Source organism: Salvia miltiorrhiza, chromosome 1, assembly GCF_028751815.1.
Source record: "Salvia miltiorrhiza cultivar Shanhuang (shh) chromosome 1, IMPLAD_Smil_shh, whole genome shotgun sequence".
NCBI classification, from domain to species: Eukaryota; Viridiplantae; Streptophyta; class Magnoliopsida; order Lamiales; family Lamiaceae; genus Salvia; species Salvia miltiorrhiza.
In genome coordinates this window covers 50411743-50428122 of record NC_080387.1, presented here as the reverse complement: position 1 = coordinate 50428122, position 16380 = coordinate 50411743, and the positions used below count along the sequence as shown (strand labels likewise).

Below are 16380 nucleotides of genomic sequence, written 5' to 3'. Positions count from 1 at the left end.
AGAATTCACGACCTCAAAAGGCCCAAAGGAAAATAAATCTTGAAGTCCAGAAAACAAGAGATAAAAAAAACAAAATAAAAGCATTTACGTGAAAACCAATTAAATCATAATTCCCATTTTTATAAAAACAATAGGATTAACTGTACTTTTCATCCCAACCTTTCACAATTTTATTAACTCTATTACGATTTTTATAAAATACTAGTATTAATTTTATATTAGATCTGTATACTCACTCCGTCCCATAAAGCAAGACCAAGTTTCCTTTTTGGTCTGTCCCACGAAACAAGACCAGTTTCTATAAGTAGCAAAAAATTTACTCTTTATTCACCTCACCTACCACACTTAACACACAAAATACCAATTTCTTAATTTATGTGCCGAAAAGAATTTGGTCTTGCTTCATGGGACAGAAGGAGTAATATTTTCAAATCTTTTTATTTTTTTTTGACATTTGGGAGAGGGAAAGCAGTAGGGTTTGATCCCTTGATTTTACTGTTCACAAACAGGAGTTCACACTGCTTGATGTCTTTTTCGACGTTAAATTAATGACATGGCATGCCCGAAGTTAAATGTGAGAATTCTCTTTTCCGAAAATGAATAATCATGTGTTTTTGCTAGTATTTCTCCTGCGTGCATTTTATGTTACCAATCTAACGTCAAAAATTTAGTTTGGTGATAAATTTAAAAATATTTAAAAAAAGTCAAGTATGAAATTGAAATTTTGTAAAGATTGAGTAACTAACCCCAACAAATAAAAAGTAAAAAAATAAATCAAATTATTTATTGATGTAAGTCCAATTCGAAATCAATTGATTGACCCGAATCAGCAGTCCAGCATAACCGAGTGTGTGGGCCCGATTAAAAGTATCCCTTAAATTTTAAACCCAAACAGTCGAAAAATGAAACCCTCGTACCAGTGCCCAAGTGAACTGAGTCAAAAATTGAAACTAAAAAAATTCATCAGCAAAACTTTTTTAAAATTTATTCGAAATTTAAATTCATCAATTTGATGAGCAGAATTGAGGAACAGTATTTACTGATGGAGCACAAGGCGATATCTAGAAAACGAAAGCAAGAGGAGATGGTGGGTATATTTGTGTTTAATTAAATTTGCTTATTTTAGTCTCACATAATTTTGTTTGAATGCCTTTAGATTTTGCCATAATATGTATGTTCAAGTCAACTGCAGAATTTGAGTAAATATTGCTGATATTGAACTATTGATAGGTTAACTGATGATGCACTAATTGACATTCTATTGTGCAATTTCTGATTTGCATAATGTGTTACTAATATGTTCAAATGCATAATCTTCTTTACTAATAAAAACATATTTGAGAGAAAATGGTGGCATTGATAACTTCATTTATGATACGCTATTTGACATTTTGTCCTGCAATTTGTGCCGTGATTATGTGAAAATGGTTAATTTACTCTTTAACATACTATTATGGGTATGAATGGTCTCTAAATTTTGTAATAATATGGGAAAATGTATGGAATAGATAGATGGTAATCTTGGTATTGAAAACTTAACTAATGATCCTAATGTGAACATGCTAAGTTAATTTAGCTTAGTCTTAAATATTTGTATTTGGTGCAAATATATGCCCTCTTAAGTTTAGTGATGATATGTGGAAATGCAGGGAATAGATGGTGCTAATAAAAAGCATAGGAATATTAATGGTGGTATTGACAAGTTACCTAATGATGTACTAATCAACATTGTGTCTCGTATGAGCTTCAAGGAAGCCGTGAGGCGAGTGTCCTTGCGCGTAGATGGAGATATATGTGGAAGTTTTTCCACGGGACTCTACGATTTGAAGTTAGGGATATCTCCACCAGAAACCTAATGGGAGTGGAAAAGTTCGAGTCTTGCGTGAATACACTGATGGATCTTCATCAAGGCCGGCATGTTGAGGGCGTTGTCGTTCACGTTGATGTAGTGAGAGGCACGTTCACTGACCAGATGATGTTTGCAGTCGATGATTTGGTGTATTTTGGTACTAGTAAGGAATTTCAAACGCTCGAAGTGAAGCTCTCATCACGTAATGATCATGATTATGATTATGATTATGGATTCCCGAGTTATTGCGAATATTTTTTCCCACATGTTGGGTTGTTGAAATCCCATTTTTCTTTCAGCAGCCTGAGAGCCCTTAGTTTGAGCCATGTTTGTGTCACGGACGACGTGTTTTGTTATCTCCTAGAGTCGTGTCACAGTCTCGAAGAGCTCTGTATACGGTCCGCGAGCTTGCTGATGAATCTCCGTGTTATTGATCCGCCGAGCTTGAGAGCTTTGGAGATAACCAGATGCTGTAGTATCCACAGTCTTGAGATATCTGCAGTGGGACTCGTCTCGTTAACATATGGAGGGAGGAAAAGCAGGCTGTTGCTCAAGAATATTCCGAATGTTCGTGAACTTGCTCTTGTCGATGAATCGTGCCTCTACTTTGTTCGGGAACCAGAGAAGCACTCGAGCTATTCACCTCAGCTGGAGAAGCTCGTGTTGGATATACGAAAACTGGTCTGTGGCCAAACACACGGCCTCTTCATACTCTTCTTCATATAAATCTTTAACATGTTTCTGACTCTTGGACTTTTTCTCAGGATGGCAGGTACGGGCGAATCGTTGCCCCTCCGGATTCGCCTCAACTCTGCTCTCTCATACGGCTCGAAGTGAAGGTTTTCACATTGCTCGGCCGAAGGCTCCTCTTCACACCGTTGATCAAGGGATCTCCACATCTACGCGAGTTCAGGATTGAGGTAAATCTTTTCTCGCACCAAGATTTAAAATGCTCGTAAACGTTTCGTGGTCTTGTCAAGCTACAAGCAACATTATATGTAAACTTTGATATATTCTTTATCCAACATAAGTTGATTGATACTTGTTAAAGAATCAATGATTCTTATGAGATAGATTGAAAGTTGCAAGATCTTGAGAGTGCCACTATTGATATAGATAAGTTCTAATCCATTTGTGTTTTTCTCATTTTGTCACAGCTATGCTACTCAGTATTCCCACAGGTACTCCAATCTAACTCTACTTGTACATTTTTTTCTTGAAACTCCTAAGTAATTCAATGCTCTTCATCTTCATCATGATAGAATTCTATAAGGCCAGCATTTCCCGGTATAATATCGAAGGCTGGGAGATTCGTTCACAGAAATCTTAAGGTGGTTGAGATGGCCGGGTACATAGGGTGTAGTTGCGCAGAAGAGTTGTTGTTGGAGTTGATGAGGAAATGTCCATCAATCGAGAGGATTGGCATTAATATTGCGAGTGATTATTACTCTGATGATCCTCTACTCTACGTTGAAGGTCTTTCGAAAGGAAACAGACTTACATATGGCCGCCGTTTGCATATGAGGGCAACCACACGGAACGTAGCAAAAGAACGAGCCCAACGTTTCGTATCAAAAATTCCGAAACAGATCGAAGTCAGCGTTTCATGATAAGTGTTTATTTATGTGTTGCACAAATTCTCTTGTCGGTGCAAATATAACTCACATATTTTAATAGGACACTTGTAAGTATATTATTAGAGTATGTGAGTGGTTCGCACTATGCAGAAGACGTTCGAGTAGGAATCCTCCTTTATGTGTGGATGTGTTGCCATATTTGAAGGTATTTATTTATCTGTTATTTTATTTTGGTCGAAATTAAATGATACTAGTTTGATGGAGTAGATCCTTATACATTTGTGTTTTGATCTGAAAAAGCAAAGAATTGGCAAAAAGGTGATGATTACTGAGATAGGGCGTTCAGATAGGCCCAGAAAACTTGAATTGAACTTCAAGTTTCTATAGTAATACTCATGGACAGGATATTAAGAATAAATATTTGCCATATTTGTTTGCTAAGTGATTTGTATGCAAATGCTTTCTAATATGTCCCTCTTTATATAATAAATTAGATCAATAGGATTACAACAACGATTAAACGATAACCAAGCACATGATTGATTTTTAGATCGAAAATACAATTTTTCTAAATATACTTTGTACTTATTTCAGTTGTTCAATTTGCAGCTCCAGCCAAAATTTCTAACTAAACACGTTAATTTGGATGTACAAAACTCAGTTGGATGATCCGCCTTAGTTGACATGGAATTTCTTCTTTGGCTATAAACTGAACAACGAAGAATATAAATACAAACTATATTTGTAAGGGTCAATCATGTTTTGTATCTCCAATTTTCATCAATTCCAAAAAATGTTCTCAACATTTTATATTCAAAATCCTCGACTTTTAGCATTTTCTAAAGGATATTTCGCTGTACAAAATTTGGACGACGAAATGATGAGCCACATTGTTTGGTTCTTAGTTGGATTTTTTTTCACCCCATCCAATAAAACGAGATAGTTTCATCTAAGAATCCAGCAAACTAATTCGTCATTCCGTTGTCATATTTTGAATAACGGTACATTTTTTTTTTAAAACATAAGAAATTGGAGGTTTTTGAATGAGAAAACGAAAGTTGAGCATATTTTATTAAAATTGGTGAAATTACATAATTAACCTTAATTATAATGATTGCAAATTTCAATTGAAAAGCGATCTCAACCTATTTTACAATAATAACCCATAAATAAATGTACATATATAAACCGACTTGGTGTCAGCAACCTTATTCTCATTCTCGGCGAATCTGATCACCACGCGAGCAGAGCCCGAGCATGATCATAATTCAAAGCATTATAGTTCTATTTTAGAGAATAATAATTTGTATTATTAATTGCCCAAATATTGGATATATCACTGCGAGTTTTGCAACTATGTTGTGCAGCTCAACTGCGCCTTCAACAAGTGCCCCACGCCACTAGGTACGTATAATTAGGCTTAAGCCCTCACCAATCATTTTATATATATATACTTATAGAATCATCATTTTTTTTTATATATTTGGTTTGAAATTAGTGTTTTTGTTGGTTTGTAGAAGAAATGAAGGGATTATGGAGTTTTCAATAAGTGATGTGGGTAAGGAGCTGATTGGAGTTTTTGTAAAGAGACAAGGAGAAGCTATGTCAATACCTCAAGATGATGTCAATTATGAGTTCCACAATCACTAATATGGATTAGTCTCATCATCTCCAGAAAAGAAGACGAAAATAGTGATGATGATGATGGGGAAGACAACTATGGTCGTCAAAAGTCGGAATCTTGAGGCGCCTGCTTTGGATCTCAAACACTGGCTCTCGCTTGAAGGGATCTTGAGATGATGAACTTGTTGTGTTGGTGGCTTCTGCCCCTGTGATTTCTTTTTCCTTTTTTTGGCCTGCTTGCTGCCTGTACTATCTTTCTTGGTACTTCTTGTACCATTTTCAGTTATTTAATCTTGCGTTTTTTCTGATAAAAAAAAAACTATGGTCATCAAAAGTCGGAATTAATATGTGATGGATGCATTACTCTTATATTACTACTCCTACATGAGTTTTAGCAGTGGATGCAATTACAATCTTCACATGGCGTGCAACGTGCTTCCCCTTGCCATCTCGCTTCCTCTTCTTCCATTCCACCGCGACCGGTTAATCAAGTGCTCTATGTCAAACACAATTAACCTTGAAGTTTTTTTGAGTGATCACCTGTATAGAAAATGCTTGTTGTTGATATAACTATCACTTATTAATTCATTTAAACTCTCCTTCAATATTTAGCATCATTCATGCATAACTTTAGAATCTGTCGAGAAGGATATCTAAGACTTGTGGTGTTGACGAAAGAGTGACGACAAAAATAATGATCAATTTTAAAATACTAAAAAAATTAATATTATCATTAAAGTTTTTTTAAAAATTCAATATTATTGTTAAAAAATAATGATCGATTTTAAGACTCAACGATTTTAAAGTAAGAATAAATATAAAAATAATTAATTTCTTTAAAAAAATAATAAAATATAATATTAACAACCGAAATTCATAAAATATATATTTATACATATATATTTTAAAAAATATATTAACGATCGAATTTTCGATCATTAAATAATAGAAAAACCCAAAAAAAAATTATAACAATAGAAATTTCGATTGTTACGACCGTTAAATATGGACCACTAATTTAACGATAAAAAATTTCAATCGTTATAAGCATTTTTTTCTAGTAGTGACCTACTCCAACATGTTGATTGTTAGATGTGTCGTTTCAATTCAAATGGGTTGTTCTATGCTTTTATAGAATGCACCTTCAAAGTAGACATCAAGTATGTTTCACTGCAGCCTCCCGCTGCTTTATGACAACATCCTGTGACCACTTTCTTCTTGTATTACTTATATTTTTGTCTCACCGCTTTTAATTTTGTTCTACTTGTTTACCTGTGTCGGTTTTGTTGTTTGTAATTCGACAAAAAATACATTGTTTTGTTAATTCTGATAAAATGCAAGCTTGTTTTTTGAAAATACAAATACATATAAATTGAGTAACGTGAGATCTGCATGTAATATCTATTCCATGTAGTGGCGGACTCGGACTTTTTACTAGTCATGATATCAACGTTATATTCACTAGTTCCATTGATGGAGTGAATCCTTAAACATATGTGTTAAATTATTGATACATGTTTTATTTCTCACGGCACATTATGTAAGAGTGTATTCACACAGTGAGTATTTCTTAGTAACTATCTCGTATTCTAGGCTACTGAGGTATATTTTGAATGTACACATTTTTTTTTCTAGCGAGACACTCTCATACATCCACTCTAATTTGGGTTATTGATGCTTAAACGAACTAATTTTGAGTATATTTTGATTTTGAACATTATAAATAAACACACAAATTTAACAATTATTACAAATTTTCCATAATTTGAATTTCTTTAGCCCACAATTGGAAAATTCGCCTAAAGTGAATCTAACATGTCACTCTGGAACAATAATTTGTGCGGTATAATGTTAACGTGATACCACTCTAATCAAACAAGATTTAATCGCAAACGAGTAAATCTTAAATTGCACCGAGCCTATAAAATATAGAAAGTGGATCATATAGATCATATATGTTGTTCTTAAAGTAATATATAGATCCAAATTTGAACCACACATGACAGATAGCAGGGAGCTTTTAAGTTAAAATATATGGAAGGATAAGGATACTCCAATGGTGGGTTGTTTCCATCCAAAAAGACTACATGAAAAGCTTTTTACCAGTGCCAATACGCTGAGTTGGCAAAATTATATGATTCTGCGCACGCAACTGACACGTGCACGCCACGCGCGCGTGAGGCGTGTTCTAGTAAATTTAGTGTTTTTGCTAATACTTTTTTTGCCGTTCATGTCACCAATCTATCATCAAAAATCTAGTGTGGTAATAGATTCAAAAATATTTTAAAAAGTCAAGTATAAAATTAAAATTTTATAAAGATAGATAGATTGAGTAATTAAGCCCAACAAATAAAAAGTCACATTAGTTAATGATATCAGTCCAATATAATTGGCTCAAACCGAACGTGTGGGCCCAATTAAAAGTATCCCCAAAAGTATTTAAACCCAAACAGACGAAAAACGAACCCATTGCCTCCCGTACCAGCGATCTGAATCAAAAATTGAAACTCAAAAAAATTCATCAGCCAAATCTTATTAAAATCTATTCCAAATTTAAATTCTGTATCTGCTATCAATTTGATCAGCAGAACTGAGTAACAGACTTTTTTTTTCTTTTTTCTTTTTGAGGCAGAGGAACAGACTTTATTGATGGAGCACAAGGCTCTATCTAGAAAACGAAAGCAAGAGGAGATGGTGGGTATATTTTTGTTTAATTAAATTTTCTTATTTTAGTCTCACAGTTTTCGTTTGAATGCCTTCTAAATTTGACCATAATATATTCAAGTTCAACTGCAGAATTTGAATCAATATTGCTGGTATTGAACTATTGATAGGTTAACTGATGATGCACTAATTGACATTCAATTGTGCAATTTGTGATTTGCATAATGTGTTACTAATATGTTCAAATGCATAATCTTCTTTACTAATAAAACGATTTTGGACAGATAATGGTGGCATTGATAACTTAATTTATGATAAGCTATTTGACATTTTGTCCTGCAATTTGTGCTGTGATTCTGTGAAAATTGTTAATTTACTCTTTAACATATTATTATGGGTATGAATGGCCTCTAAATTTTGTGATAATATGGGAAAATGCATGGAATAGATAGATGGTAATCTTGGTATTGAACACTTAACTCATGATCTACTAATTGGCAGTGGTTAATGTCTGAAGTCAAAAGGTCTCAAATTTGAGTCCACCGCATGGACTTTAGATTTTTTGATAATGTGGCCAAATGCAAAGAATAGATAGATGGTAATCTTGGTATTGTAAACTTAACTAATGATTCTAATGTGAACATGCTAAGTTAATTTAGCTTAGTCTTAAACATTAGTATTTGGTGGGAATCTATGCCCTCTTAAGTTTTGTGATAATATGTGGAAATGCAGGGGATAGATGGTGCTAATAAACAGCATAGGAGTGATAATGGTGGTATTGACAAGTTACCTGATGATGTACTAATCAACATTGTGTCTCACATGAGCTTCAAGGAAGCCGTGAGGGCGAGTGTCCTTGCGCGTCGATGGGGACGTCTGTGGAAGTTTTTCCACGGGACTCTGCGATTTGACGATGGGGATATATCCACCAGATACCTATTGGCAATTAAAAAGTTGGAGTCTTGCGTGAATACACTGAATGTTCATGAAGGCGGGCATGTTGATGGCGTTGTCGTTCACTTTAATGTGCACCTTAGGGGCGTACTGAGAGGTGGGTTTTATCACCCGACGAGGCGTGCACTCGATAATTTGGTGTATTTTGCTACTCGTAAGGAAGTTCAAACGCTTGAAGTGAAGCTCTCATCACACAATGGATATGATTATGATTATTGCGAATATTTTTTCCCACATGTTGGGTTGTTGAAATCCCATTCGTCTTTCAGCAGCCTGAGAGCCCTTAGATTGAGCCGTGTTGGTGTCACGGACGAGCTGGTTTGTTATCTCCTAGCGTCGTGTCGCAGTCTCGAAGAGCTCTGCATACGGTCCGCTGACTTGCTGAAGAATCTTCGTGTTATTGATCCGCCGAGCTTGAGAGCTTTGGAGATAACCAGATGTTGTAGTATCCAGAGTCTTGAGATATCTGCAGTGGGACTCGTCTCGTTAACATATGGAGGGAGGAAAAGCAGGCTGTTGCTGAAGAATATTCCGAATGTTCGTGAACTTGCTCTTGTCGATGAATCGTGCCTCTACTTTGTTCGGGAACCAGAGAAGCACTCGAGCTATTCGCCTCAGCTGGAGAAGCTCGTGTTGGATATACGAAAACTGGTCTGTGGCCAAACACACGGCCTCTTCATACTCTTCATCATATAAATCTTTAACATGTTTCTGACTCTTGGACTTTTTCTCAGGATGGCAGGTACGGGCGAATCGTTGCCCCTCCGGATTCGCCTCAACTCTGCTCTCTCATACGGCTCGAAGTGAAGGTATTCATATTGCTCGGCCGAAGGCTCCTCTTCACACCGTTGATCAAGGGATCTCCACATCTACGCGAGTTCAGGATTGAGGTAAATCTTTTCTCGCACCAAGATTTAAAATGCTCGTAAACGTTTCGTGGTCTTGTCAAGCTACAAGCAACATTATATATAAACTTGCTAAGGTGTAAGGTTGATATATTCTTTATCCAGCATAAGTTGATTGATACTAGTTAAAGAATCAATGATTCTTATGAGATAGATTGAAAGTCCATGATCATGTATGATCTTGAGAGTGCTACTATTGATATAGACAAGTTCTAATCCATTTGTGTTTTTCTCATTTTGTCACAGCTAAGCTACTCAGTGTTCCCACAGGTACCCCAATCTAACTCTTCATGTACATTTTTTTTTGAAACTCGTTAAGTAATCCAATGTTCTTCATCTTCATCATGATAGAATAATAAAAAGCCACCATTTCCCGGAATAATATCGAAGACCGGGAGATTAGTTCATAGAAATCTTAAGGTGGTTGAGATGGCTGGGTACATAGGGTGTAGTTGTGCAGAAGAGTTGTTGTTGGTGTTGACGAGGAAATGTCCATCAATCGAGAGGATTGTCATTGATACTGCGAGTGATTATTACTCTGATGATCCTCGACTCTACGTTGAAGATCTTTCGAAAGGAGACAGACTTACATATGGTCGTCATTTGCATATGAGGGCAACCACACGGAACGTAGCAAAAGAGCGCGCCCAACGTTTCGTATCAAAAATTCCAAAACAGATCAAAGTCAGCGTTTCATGATAAGTGTTTGTTTATGTCTTGCATAAAGTATTCACAGACCTCCTTGATGTGTTGATGTGCTGCCGTATTTGAAGGTATTTATTTATTTGTTAGTATTTTATTTTGTTCGAATTAGCATTTCTGTTAGTAACCAAGCTGGTGCAGTTGGTATTCTAACTCATGCAGTCTACATTCATGAAAGTTTTTCACAAACTCTCTCTCTCTCACGCACACGGGCAGAGCTAGATTTGTTGAAGTATGGGTAGCGACTCTTGTACAAGGGTTGGGGGTGATAGCCTCCAGCTAAAAAAATTTATGACTCTTCGTACAGTTTTTTCGTTTTTGTTTTATTGAAAGGCATAATAGTATAAAAATAAATAATATTTTAGATATTTGACAAACTAGTTGTTTCTAATTAAAAAAGCAATAATAATTAATTTCAACGTTTATTCATCGATTGAAAATGTTACAACATCTTCTCGTAATCAATTTTTTTAAAAATATCATTCTCAATATACATGACTAAATTATCGTTTATCCACTCTCTTAATTCAATTTAATTACATGTTATAAAATTTATTAAAAAGATTTTTAAAAAATTGAGGTTAGCCACTAAACACAAAAAATTAATGTACTTACAAGAGCATATTCGCCCGTCTCAAACAATTATATATAGACCTGTATGTTTAGAATATGTATATAAACTCAAACAATTAACCATAAAAAACTACCTTGCTTGTTTAGAATAAATATTATATATAGACATGTACGTTTACATGGTTTCGGAAAAAAAAAGGTTATAACTAAACATTATAAAGAGACAATTATTTGAGAAAAGCAAAAGCAAAAGCACAAGAGAAAAAGAGAAGAAAAATAAAAGAAAAGGAGATTCTTTGAGTGAAATACTGCTATGATGCATTATTATTTGGTGAGATGGGAAGTTTTGTATGATTCCATTTTATGTGCTAATTAAATGTTAAACTCAAAGCTCCATTGATACAATGAGCTGTAGTTGAGAAGGAAAAAATCACACACACACATATATATAATGAGTGAGAAAGAAAATGAGGTAGTTGAGAGAGAGATTGTTGATCATGGGAGCCACGAGCATCCACTTACTTTGGTGGAAACTCGCTTATCTGATAGATGCATTGGTTGTGGTTGGTATTTTAGCAGTGGAGAGAAAGCTTATGGATGTAGCCAGAAATGTGGGGAAGAAATACTATTGCATGAAGAATGTGCAACACTTCCGAGGAAGATTAGACACCCAATGCACCCACAACACATACTCACTCAAACATTCAACCCTATAGCCTCCTTGAACTTATTATTCGCTGCCTTTTTCGAAAGAAAGTTATGTGCAATCTGCGAGTTGAATGTCGTGGACAGGATTTTCTACAAATGTAGGAGCACAGAATGTAAGCTGTGGATGCATATGAAATGCGCGCAGGGCAGCAGCGTGATGGATGCAGGTGATGATGAGCAAAGTGGCAGCATCATAAATCATCCGAGTCACCTCAGACATGGATTGAAGTTGGTGAGGAGGAGTTGTCCCTTCAAGTGCGATGCTTGCGGCGTCACACGCAGGGGGAAGTCCTACATTTGCTGCGCAGCTAATTGTCAATATTGGATCCACGAGAGATGCGCATCATTGCCTCAAACCATCAAAAGGGAAGACCACCATCACTCCCTCTCTCTCTCTTTTCATGTCCCATCTCTATATATCAAATATAACTTCAAATGTGATGTGTGCACCAAATATTTGATGCCCAAATATTGGATATATCATTGTGAGCTTTGCAGCTATGCTGTCCATCTCAACTGCGCCTTCAACAAGCCACCCCACGTCACTAGGTACGTATAATTAGGCAGAGCTAGTAAGGGACAGGGAGGGGGCTTAAGCCCCCACCAATCATTTTTTTTATACTTATATAAAATCATCAGTTTTTTAATATTGTGTGAATTAATTATTGTGCAAAAGCTCCTACTATTAAACTTAATAATAGAAAACTAACGTATAGAAATCTCAAATTAAAAAATTATAAAATCTAGCCATGCCCCATGAATAAATTTTCCTGGCACCGCACTTCTTGTGTCATTACTTAATCATCATCATAAATATTTGTTAAGTGTTGGTTTATGTATATTGAAATTAGTGTTTTTGTTGCATGTAGAGAAAAGAAAGATGATAAGAAAGGGATAATGGAGTTTCCAATAAGTGATCATGTGGGTGAGGAGCTAATTGGAAGTTTTGTAAAGAGACAAGGAGGAGCTATATCCATCCCTCATCATGATGTTGATTATAAGTTCCACAATTACAAACTCAGATTAGTCTCGTCATCTTCATCTCAAGAAGAAGAAGAAGAAAATAGCGATGATGATGGGGAAGATCAAAAATCAGAATTAATATGTGATGGGTGCATTACTCCTATATTCGGCCGCAAACAGAGACCATCTTTTTCTTCAAGTAGTAAAGATTACTACTTCTATATGAGTTGTAGCAGTGGATGCAATTACAATCTTCACATGGCGTGCTTCAACTTGCCATCTCGCCTCCACTCCATTCCACTCCACCACGAGGAAGATCACAACCTAATTCTCGAATCTTGTGACAAACTCCCATATGGTGATTGTTACGTGTGTAATTTATGTTCGAATGGGCTGTTCTACGCTTGTACAGGATGTGAGTTCAAAGCAGACATCAAGTGTGCTTCTATGCCGAGCACCATATATCACACGGCTCACCCACAACATCCCCTCAACCTTCTCTCTCAACAACGTTACCAAGATTATTGTGGTGCTAATTGTAATTACCCCCTATTTATGTATGACTGTTATGCGTGTGTCAACTGTGACTTCATTGTGCATGTTCCATGCGTGGGGCTTCCGGCATCAATCACAAGCCGTAGATGGGACAAGCACCACCCACTGCTGTTGACATACGATGCTAATCTCACCCATCCTGGTGATTTCTACTGTGATGAATGTGAAAGAGAAATGAATCCCAAGAGCTGGATGTATCACTGTCGCCACTGCGATATATCCTTCCATCCACACTGCTTTATAACCGAATCCGGTGGCTATAGAAACATCAAGTTGGGGAAGGAATATGTGAATGCGGCAGCTCATCCACACCCTCTCGCCCATCAACTTCTCACCACGAAACGCCGCTGCGACGTTTGTCGTTTGAATAGGTATAAATGGGGAGGATTTCAGTGTGCATCATGCAACTTCTTCATTTGTTACATCTTATGTGGTTATAGAATGCTCAGAGATGGCGACATGAAGGCCGTCGATTGATAAAAAAATACAGAGATCGTGATGTTTTTACCTCTTTCTTCTTGTAATATTAATTAGTTATGTTTTTGTCTCACCGTTTTTAATTTGTGTGTGCGTGTGTTTGTTGTTTAAAAATTTAAAAATTTGTATATTTACATACTGATATCTCTTTTTTATATTTATTTAAGGTTGTCATTTTACACTAAAAGTGAGTAGATTTAAGAGTGGAGTGGGATATATAGTGGTCTAATAATTTAAGTTAAGCTCCATCTAAGATTATTATAGTCATTTAAGAATTTTCGGGGGCCTAAAATTTTTTATATCCTCTTGTATATATTCCCTCCGTCCCGCGAATCTTGAGTCAATTCTTTTCAGCACGGGAATTAAGAAAATACTCCCTCCGTCCACGAAAGAACTTCCTATTTTTTCTTTTTGGGACGTCTACAAAAGAACTTCTTACCTATTTTTGGACTATACCCCACCACTTATAATCCTCTTAATTTTCACTTTTCACAACTCTCAATATTAATTATAACACATTTTCACCACTCGCAATACACTCAACTACCTTTTATCCACTCTCAATACACTCAACAATATTTTTTTCTTAAAACCCGTGCCACTCCCTCCTAGGAAGTTCTTTCATGGACGGAAGGAGTAGTATTTAGTGTGGTAAGTGAAAAAGTGAAAAGGTGAATAAAGGGAATTTTTTTTGCTATATAAGGAAATGACTCAAAATTCGTGGGACGGCTGAAAAAGGAAAGTGACTCAAGATTCGTGGGATGGAGGGAGTACTATTATTATTATGGGCTTAACTTTTTTTTTTTGTGTGTATACTACTAGCATTGAAAAAAAAAAGGCCCAAAAAATTACATCTCAGAATAATTTTGGGGCCCAAAAAAATTATAAGGTCTAATATCATTTTTCGTGTATCTATGCGCATTGACTCTGTCATGAAACAATTAGAAGGTCTAATATCTTTTTTTGAAAAAGTATAGGAATGAAGGTTTTAATACAAGTTTGACTATTGCTAAGAGTCTTGCATCTAATATGAATATGAAGCCAATATTTTCAATAAAACATCATTTAGAATTTGAATCTTTTGTAGTTGTTATGGACATGACGATTGCTTCTTTAAAATGTAGATTTAAAGAAATGAAATCAGTTGATCATATATTTGGTTTTTCGTTTGATTCGAAAATTATAAAATCTTTGGATTGTGTTAAATTAAGACATTGTTATGTTAATTTGAAATCTACTTTTACTCATGAATCGTGATATGAGTTAGATGATTTATTTATTGAATTAAAAATATTACTGAAATTGCCAAATAAAGAACGTCAGTTATTGAAATTCTTGAATTCATGAAAATTACAGATTTGTTATCCAAATGTTGTAATAGCTTATAGGATCTTGTTGACTATGTCTGTAACCGTAGCTTCGCCCGAGAAGAGTTTCTAGAAGTTAAAATGGTTGAAGACATATTTAAAAACGTCGATATGGCAAAAAAGATTAAATAGTTTAGCAACTTTGTGTATTTAAAAAGATATCTTAAAAAATATTGAAACAAATGTTCTAATAGATGACTTTGTAAGTAAAAAAAGGCGAGAAGAAGGCATTTTTTGCTATTATTAATACTTTTTTTTTACCGAAATATTATAATACTCCCTCCGTCCTCATAAAAAGTATCCAATATGTCATTTTCGTCCGTTCTCATAAAATGTATTCAGTCAATTTTTGGTAAGTTTTTCACTCACAATATAATGGGCCCGTACTCTACTCACAACACATTCAACTACTTTATTAAAACCTGTATCATTTAGAAATAGATACTTTTTATAAGGACAGAGCGAGTATGATTTTAAAAGAAGTGTTTTTTGTGTTTTTATGATGGTGAATAGAGGGTCCATTTTTATCATTTCGCCTGGGCCAATTTTTCGTCAGAAACAGCCCGGTTGATTACTTGAAGAGGAGTCGCCAGAAGCTGCCGACTCATTCATGGCGCTAAGATTTCTCTGAACCAGCAAAATAAAGGTTATATTAATCTTCTAGTGCATTAGTGCTGAAGAAACTTGAGCCCTCCAAAAATTTCCTATTTGTTCATCAAGGTGAGTCCAATTTCAGCTACAGAAATTCAGCAAATTGAGGTCCAAAATGTTCACGCATAATCACCTCCGGTGGGGATGGGTATGTAATTATTGAAAATTGTATGGGTTGGGAACAAAAACCATTTTATGTTGGATTTTGACCAAAGGTTGAAATCTACCTACGCGCGGTGGGATGTTCGGACGCAGCGAAATATATGAGCTTGATTCTGCTGCGGTGGCGACTGGAGGAAGAATGGCTTTTGAGGGTGGCGCCAAGTCGGAGAATTAGGGAGCAAAATTCTCCCTAACAATTAGTGGTGTAATCAAATCGAGCTGAACCAAATAGTGGTGTGCTCAAATTTGGATTATTTAGTATTAAACCGAATCCGGAACTTTGTTTACCGAGTACTTTGAGGCTCACAAGCTTAATCGAGCTTATATACAAACTTCTCTAAACGAACTTGAACGATTTTTTTCGAACTGAACTCCAAATAATTCGCGAGCTGCTTGATTTGTTTACAACCCTACTAACAATATCTCTAAGCCAATTACGAAAGTTAGCAATCCAAGAAATTGGCCGCGAAATATTTATAATAAATTGGGAGCAATAAATAAATATATGATCAGAAAAATAAACGCGAAATATTTGTAATAAACTGGGAGCAATAAATAAATATATGATCAGAAAAGTAAACTGCTCTCTAAAGCATGATTTTTTTTTTGGATAAATTTACAATATTAAATAAAGAAATTAAAAGGTCGCG

The 16380-nt window shown here is 35.5% G+C and overlaps 3 protein-coding genes and 1 long non-coding RNA gene across 4 annotated transcripts; all 4 read left to right on the top strand.

The window, feature by feature from the left end:
- The first annotated feature begins 904 nt into the window (after positions 1-904).
- Positions 905-3674, top strand: LOC130990480 (uncharacterized). Its single transcript, XM_057914713.1, has 5 exons — positions 905-1087; positions 1650-2530; positions 2614-2769; positions 3007-3030; positions 3112-3674. Exons 2-5 carry the CDS (start codon positions 1793-1795, stop codon positions 3457-3459), a joined length of 1266 nt encoding a protein of 421 aa, XP_057770696.1. The 5' UTR covers positions 905-1087; positions 1650-1792; the 3' UTR covers positions 3460-3674.
- Positions 3675-4591: 917 nt separating this feature from the next.
- On the top strand, positions 4592-5383 carry LOC130990478 (uncharacterized). The gene is made up of 2 exons (XR_009090961.1): positions 4592-4830; positions 4944-5383. It is a non-coding gene; the product is annotated as an uncharacterized LOC130990478 (long non-coding RNA).
- Positions 5384-7450: 2067 nt separating this feature from the next.
- LOC130990473 (putative FBD-associated F-box protein At5g56690) lies at positions 7451-10366 on the top strand. The gene is made up of 5 exons (XM_057914706.1): positions 7451-7743; positions 8446-9318; positions 9402-9557; positions 9819-9842; positions 9924-10366. The coding sequence occupies exons 1-5, from the start codon at positions 7699-7701 to the stop codon at positions 10269-10271; spliced, it is 1446 nt and encodes a 481-aa protein (XP_057770689.1). The 5' UTR covers positions 7451-7698; the 3' UTR covers positions 10272-10366.
- A 657-nt stretch (positions 10367-11023) lies between these two features.
- Positions 11024-13737, top strand: LOC130990468 (uncharacterized). Its single transcript, XM_057914701.1, has 2 exons — positions 11024-12104; positions 12425-13737. The coding sequence occupies exons 1-2, from the start codon at positions 11299-11301 to the stop codon at positions 13548-13550; spliced, it is 1932 nt and encodes a 643-aa protein (XP_057770684.1). The 5' UTR covers positions 11024-11298; the 3' UTR covers positions 13551-13737.
- Positions 13738-16380: the final 2643 nt, after the last annotated feature.